The 7307-nt window shown below is 47.9% G+C and overlaps 1 protein-coding gene across 1 annotated transcript in view; it reads left to right on the top strand.

The window, feature by feature from the left end:
* Positions 1–413: 413 nt before the first annotated feature.
* KIF5C (kinesin family member 5C) overlaps positions 414–7307 on the top strand; it is a 163193-nt gene continuing 156299 nt past the window's right edge. Inside the window, exon 1 of the mRNA XM_060151509.1 lies at positions 414–539. Within this exon, the coding sequence (XP_060007492.1) occupies positions 414–539 (126 nt within the window). The remainder of the gene's footprint in view (positions 540–7307) is intronic.

The raw sequence follows: 7307 nt of genomic DNA, 5'->3' as shown, positions 1-7307 counted from the left end.
GGGCGGGGCGGGGAGGCGCCGGAGCGCGCTGGTGCTGATGCAGGATGGCTGAGCTCGCAGGAGCCCGGGAGGTCTGAGCCGGGAGAGGCTTGCTCCCTGCGCATCGCCTCGTCCGCCCGCCGCGTGGTCCTGGGCAGGTGGTCCCGGGACGCAGCGCAGGGCCAGGGCAGGGCCAGGGAAGGCAGGTGTGCAGCTGGACGGGCCAAAGGTTGATAGACTGCCCACCTACCAGGTCTCGGAGCGGCCAGAGCTGCCCAGCCCGCCGAGTTCGCGATGACCTGCTGAGAAGCTTCGTCGGAGGCTGCGGGAGGCGGCCTCGTTGCGGGCGGTGCGGTTCTCGACCACCTCCCTAGTTGTGCGGAACCCCGTCCCCCCGCCCATCCCCGCGCCCCTTCCCTCTGCCGCCGGCAGAGATGGCGGATCCAGCCGAATGCAGCATCAAAGTGATGTGCCGGTTCCGGCCGCTCAACGAAGCTGAGATCCTCCGCGGGGACAAATTCATCCCCAAATTTAAAGGCGATGAGACCGTGGTGATCGGGGTAAGTGGCTGGGAAGTCTGGCCTCCCCTGCTGCTTCGCGCCGCAGCCCTGACGCCCCAGATCTGGCAGAGATGCTCGGGCTACCCCTTCGGACATCCCCTCGGGGCTGCCCTCTAGGGTGGACTCGACGAGAAATCCCCTCCCCCCCCGTAGTTCCCCCCTGGGCCGGTGGAGGGTCGACTGGGGACCATGGGGCGGGCCCCAGGCGGCGGGGGTCGGGGTGGGGGGCGAGGAAGTGTTCGGCGCCGCCATTGTTATTGGGGTGCGGGCCCGAGTGGGCCCATTGTTCCCCGCCCTGGCCACACCGCGTGGGTAGTGTGTTCAGGTTACCCTCAAGCCCACGTGTAACCCACAAATGATTCCAGTCATTGGTTCAATTTATCGAACACTTTGCCTCTTCTCACGAGCTTGGTGAAAGAAACAAGGTACTGGAAAAATCCTAGCCTCGGCGCGGAGCTCCCACAGCTGTGCAGAATTGGCTCCCCGCGGCGTTCCTCCTTGCTCTGCACGCGGAAGGCGGGGGATGGGGGAACACTGGTGGCCTTGGTGTCTCCTGCTTCCTCTCAACCCAGGCTGCCCTGGCTTGGGCCTCGGTTCTGACCCTTCCGCAATAGGGCGACCCCCACTTGGTGTCCGCAGATCCTCGGGTGTGCTTCACGCTGGGTGGAGAGGAGGCTGTGCGCCCACGTCTGTGGGGCTGGGGGTCCGGAGCGCAACCAAATAGCCTCTGTGCCCAAAGAAGTTACTTTGTGTGGCTGGGGTCCCCTCCCTCTTGGTCTCCCTTCCCACGTTACCCCTCCCCCCTTCCCTCACCTCCGCAGACTTGGCTCTTTCTGCAGCGGGGCTGCTGGTGGGGGGGAGGGAATACCATTGGGTTTTAGTTCTCAAAAGAATATGTCAAATGAAATAAGCCAGCCTCCCCCAGCTCCACCGCCCTTCCCCCTCCGCTGTCCCCAGCGTGTGTAGCTGATGGTGCCCTCTTTGTATGCGAGTCGCGTGGGGAGGGACCGAGTTAATGGGAGCCTCCCGATCCCTGCTGACACGTTCCTGGCAGCCTGCTCGAGGCTGCTGATGCAGCCTTCCCGGCCTCAGCATTGATTAAGTGATGTCATCCCGTTTACTGAGCATGCTCCGACTAACCCCCTCCCTCCTATTTCACCCAGTGGCTGGTGTATTTAGGTCAAGTGATTGACAAGTGACAATTTACTTAGGGTCTCTGCCCGAGTCAGCCCGGCCCTTCTTAGGCACCAGAGGCCGACATTTGCCGGCCCAAGCAGTCCCAGCATCTTCGCCAAGGTTGTGCCGCAGTCCCTGGTTAGGGACCTGAGCACTGGCAGATGCTGGCTGAACCGGAAGACAGGCGCTCTCCGCGCGAGGGGAACAGAGGCAAGGCTCTGGCCTCGGGGCTTCATCTTGTACCTCCCTTAGGAAGGTAGCTCCTCTCGATGCCCTCTTCTCTCCTCCCAGTTTTCACAGCCATCAGAAAACCATGACCTCCAAATGCTATGGGGATGGTAGTTCACCCTGAGAGCTGACCTAAGAGGGCAGGAAAGAGGGGTTTTCTGTCTGCTTAGTGTTAAATTGAAGAAAAGATGTATGCTACAATTATTGATGAGGAAGATTCTATACTTAATGGCAGACATGGGATAGTGACATATCTATGGCCAGTACATGGGGCAGATGGGGCAGAGGTGCTGGCATACACCTCTAAGCTAGGGTCAGCCTATAGTCTGACTTGCTACTTCCTGAGCCACACTATGGTTTAGATAGAGTGGGAGTTACTGGGGACATCTAGTCCCTGCCCCTTTTCTTGTAACAATGTTTTAACAAGTAATTGTGCAGCCCTAGAACATGGTCTGATGACCCTAGTTTTTCAGAGGTTTTAAAGAAAAGCTGAAGTTGTTTCTTCCCCTTTTCCTCCTTCTTCTCCTTTTCCGTCTTCCTCTTCCTCCTCTTCCTCCATCTTCTAAGGGTGATATACCAGGACTAATGAAGTGGAGTAATAAGAAATCATCCCTTTGATCTGTGTGCAAGGCAGAGATCCTTAATCTTACAGTTATTCTTCTTTCATTTTGACACTACTATGAGGATATATTTAATTCCCATCTACATATTCATGTTATTGAGTGAATAAAGTAAAAACAAAGTCACCATATAAAAGAAGTATATTAAACAAAAGATTGTAGATGTGAATACACATGTAGCTCTTCAACTGTAAATTAACATTTATGATCATCTTACTATAATCCTTTCTTAAAAAATTTTTATTTATTTATTTATCTTTGGCTGCATTGGGTCTTCGTTGCTGCGCACAGGCCTTCTCTGGTTGTGGCGAGCGGGGGCTACTCTTCGTTGCGGTGCGCAGGCTTCTCATTGCGGTGGTTTCTCTTGTTGCGGAGCACGGGCTCTAGGTGCGCGGGCTTCAGTAGTTGTGGCGCACGGGCTTAGTTACTCCGCGGCATGTGGGATCTTCCCAGACCAGGGTTCGAACCCGTGTTCCCTGCATTGGCAGGTGGATGCTTAACCACTGCGCCACCAGGGAAGTCCCTTACTATAATCCTTTAATACAACAGAGAGTTTTCAGTTTTCTTTAAGGTAAATTTTTCTTTGAAATAAAGCATTCATATAGAAAAGTGTTTTCATAAGTGTACAGCTTGATGATTTTTTTTTTTAATAAACACTCCCTTGTAACCACCTCTTAGACTAAGAAACAGACATTTTCAGGACTGCAGAATTCTCCCTAGCATCCCTCCCAGTCACTGACTCCCTCTGCCTCAGAGTAACTACTATTCTGACTTCTAATGCCATAGATTGGTTTAGTTTAGTTTTTTTTTAAGCTTTATCTACATAAAACCATACAGTATGTTTACTTCTGTGTGTGAGTTCTTGCGCTCAACATTACTCTTGTCAGATTCATCCATGTTGTGGTGCGTAGCTGCAGTTTGTTCATCCTCATTGTTCTGTAGTATCTCATATGAATATACCACAATTTAGTTATCCAGTAACTGGTAGTAACTGTTTGGATAGTTTCCACTTTGGGGCTCTTATGGATGGAGCTGCTATGAACACGGTTTTGCACATCTTTCAGTGAGTGTGGTACAGAACGGAAGACTGCCAGATGCTGAAGGGTGCTGGGACTTATGTTGGCATGTGCTAGAACCCTTCCCATTCCTGATTAATAACGTGTAACTAAAGGAAGTGACAGTTCTGGCAGCCTGTATCTGACTTTGTACACCAAATAGAATGGCTCCCCAAGTCAATTCAGTAGGAACCATCCCACATGGCTCAGTTGCAGGTGGAAACTGCCTTAGGGGGGCATTCCCTTCCTTGCTTGCAGGGACAGAGATTGTGGGGATGACCAAAGAAGCCCAGAGCCATCCAGAAATGTCACCTTCACTCCCAAGAGAGATGAGTGAAGAATGAATTTCTGTGCAGTTATCTGTGAGTCCAAATTCAGAATCCCAGACATTGTATTTGTTTTTGAAACTGGGGTGATTTTATTTCCTTTAATGTCTTGTTCATTTCTTATGGAGATGTATGCTAAGTGGGAGATTTTGCAGGTGGAGTTCCTAGATTTTTCTTTTTTAAGAAATGTCCTGTCTTGGAGGGATTATCTCTACCATTCTTGCTCCACCCCGCCCTCCACACCGTCCCCCATCCTGTGCAGAGCTTTCTTTCCCTGACTGCTCCAGCCACAGTCTCTTCCCACTATGAACTCTTGTAGCATTTATTCTGTATATGATCTCCTGATTTTTTTGCCTTAGATTATTATTAATTTTGATCATATGTTTAATGACATTGTAAGGCATGTGTAGAGACAAGGCCCATCCATGTTTTGCTTCTGTGTACTTCCCAGGGCCTTGCCCATAGAAGGCACTTAATAAATATTTATTGATCTCTTTGTTGAGTCTAGAAATCTTAACTCTGATGTATTTAACTGATTTCATGGACTTTTAATTGACTGTAGGCTGTCGGGGGTAGTTAAAAAAGAAGTTTAAAGAGATGTGCTATTCATTTGAGCAGGACTGGTAAGAGAGCATGTAATACACTTAAATGTTATAAGAAAATTGGGAAAGAACTGTATCCAGCTTTGTTAAAAATTAGGAGCACTAATGATACTCGTGGTGAGCTAGAAGTGGAGGGCGGGGCTGGGACTCCATAATTCTTCAGAGAAAAATATTGGATTTACAGCATTTCTCAGAATACTCCTCCATTAGCTGCTAAAATTCCGCGTGAGTCATCCATTACTTTGAGCTCTGCCTGTTGGTTTTGATGCATCTGTATTGTTGGAACGCTGTTTTAGAGAGTTCTCAGTGAGGTTCTTTGAAATGGACTCATACCCTTCAGTTTTGGGCTTTCCTCTTGTTTGCAATCCTGGGAAAGCAGGTGTTGTTAACCATGGGTGCTTTCCCTGGGACAGTGTAAGTTCTGACTTGTTGGAAAGCCAAAGCAAAATATTATCTATAAACCCTGAGCTGGCCTTCGGGTGGAAAGTGGCCTCAGGCTGTAGGAGCTTAGATTAGTTCTGGGCAGTGGATGGGCAGGGAAGGCAGGAGCCAGGACAGAGACCAAATTCCAAGCCTGAGTTATCTTTGTGGAGATTATAGGCTGAAGATGTGAAGAAATATGGCTAGAACTTTTCTTTTTGTCCATAGCAATGGTCTTTTAAAGCAAGAGTATTTTCTTTTAAAATGTATACAGAGTAAAGTCACTTTTTTTGGTGTATAGTTCTATTGTAGGGGTGTGAAAAATGCATAGAGTTGTGTAGCTATGCTGTATTAGTTTCCTGTTGCTGCTGTAACAAATTACAACAAATTTAAAGGCTTAAAATGATACAAGTTTATTATCACACAGCTTCCATAGGTCCTGTGGACAAAGGATGTCGCCTGCCATTGATGGTGCACCCTGAGGGGAATTCAGGACATAGAAAAACAGAATATTGACCCTAGATAGTTAAGATGCATATCGAAGGAATGTTTTCCTTAGCCCAGACTCTTTCATCTTCCCATACATAGAAAAGCACTAAAATCATTAACTTGAGATGTCTGTTTGTTGTGATTAGCAGTAATCTTTTGATGTTCCACTACATAGTTTTGTTTTGTTTTGTTTTTTGCCCCTGCAAAAACTCCTGTATACCCCGACTCCTCCTTTAACTCTTTGGAACAGTCCCTCAGAGCTATCTGAGAGGCTGCCATCCCGGGCTATAGTCCTCAGTAACTGTCCTAAATAAAACATATTTCTCAGCTTTTAGGTTGTGCTTTTTTTTTTTTCAGTCGACAATCAGAAGTCCATCAAGTCAGCTGGTTTCTCTGTTTAGAGTCTCACAAGGTCAAGAGCAAGGTGTTGGCAGGGCCATGTTCTTTTCTGGAGGGTCTGGGAGAAAATTCATTTCTTTGCTCATTCAGGTTGTTGGCAGAATTCAGTTCCTTGTGGTTGTAGGACTGAGGTCCCCATCCCCTTGCTGGCTGTCAGCCTGGGCTGTTCTTAGCTTCTAGAGGCCACTCGCAGGTCCTGGCCACATGGCCCCCTTCCTCTACCTTAGGAGCCAGCAGTGGGTTGATTCCCTCTCATGCTTCAAATTTCTCCTGCCTCTTCTTCCATGGCTTGTCTCTCTCACTGACTCCTCTTTCTCCCTCTTTCACTTTTTCAGGGCCCACTTGGTTACAGTGAGCCCAGTCAGATAATCGGGGATAATCTCCCTGATATAAGGGCAGCTGGTTAGCAATCTTAATTCCATCTGCAAAATTCCTTTTATCCTGTAACTTTCACATATTCACAGCTTCTAGGGATTAGTGTGGACATCTTTTGAGCCATTATTCTGCCTCCACATACCATCTCAAGATACAAAGCAAAAAAAAAAAAGATTCAAAGAAATTTCATCATTCTAAAAAAAAAAAAAAGTCCTCATGCCCTGCCCCACCCCCCACCCGTAATCAAACCTTCTCCCCTCTCTTAACACCTGGCAACCATTTATCTGTTCTTCCTTTGTATAATTTTTGCCTTTTCCAAATTGTATATTTAAAAATGGAATCATAGGGCTTCCCTGGTGGCGCAGTGGTTGGGAGTCCGCCTGCCGATGCAAGGGACACGGGTTCGTGCCCCGGTCCGGGAAGATCCCACATGCCGCGGAGCAGCTGGGCCCGTGAGCCATGGCCGCTGAGCCTGCGCGTCCGGAGCCTCTGCTCCGCAGCGGGAGAGGCCACAGCAGTGAGAGGCCCGCGTACCGCAAAAAAAAAAAAGAACTCATAAATTTAAGTATCTTTTTGAGCTTGGGTCCTTTGAGGTTTAGGTTGTTGCTGTTGCATGTATCAATAGTTCATTCCTTTTTATTGCTTAGTGGTATTCCTTTATACAAGTTTGTCACAGTTTGTTTATCCATTCACTTGTTGAAGGACATTTGTATTGTTTCCAATCTGGCATGATTCTGAAAAAAGCTGTTATGAACCTTTGAATACAGGTTCTGGTGTGAGTATAAATTTTTTATTTCTCTTGGGTAAACACCCAGGAGTGGGATTACTACAATAGATCATATTGTAACTATATGTTTAACTCTATGAAATTGCCAGTTTTCCAAAGTGGTTGTACCATTTTGTGTTCCCACCTAAAAGCGGTAACATTTTAAGCCAGACTTTTAAAGAATGTATTCAGTCACTGTGTCTCGTGAATACTAACAGTAGTGTTTAGTAGTGTCAAGATATACCAGCCCTTCACTCTCTTGTGCCCTAACTTCAGAGGTGTTTACATGAGATGTCACATGTTTAGATGACT

Source organism: Lagenorhynchus albirostris, chromosome 6 (assembly GCF_949774975.1).
Source record: "Lagenorhynchus albirostris chromosome 6, mLagAlb1.1, whole genome shotgun sequence".
NCBI classification, from domain to species: domain Eukaryota; kingdom Metazoa; phylum Chordata; class Mammalia; order Artiodactyla; family Delphinidae; genus Lagenorhynchus; species Lagenorhynchus albirostris.
Note: the sequence above shows the minus strand (reverse complement) of the source record. Positions and strands in the feature narration are given on the sequence as shown.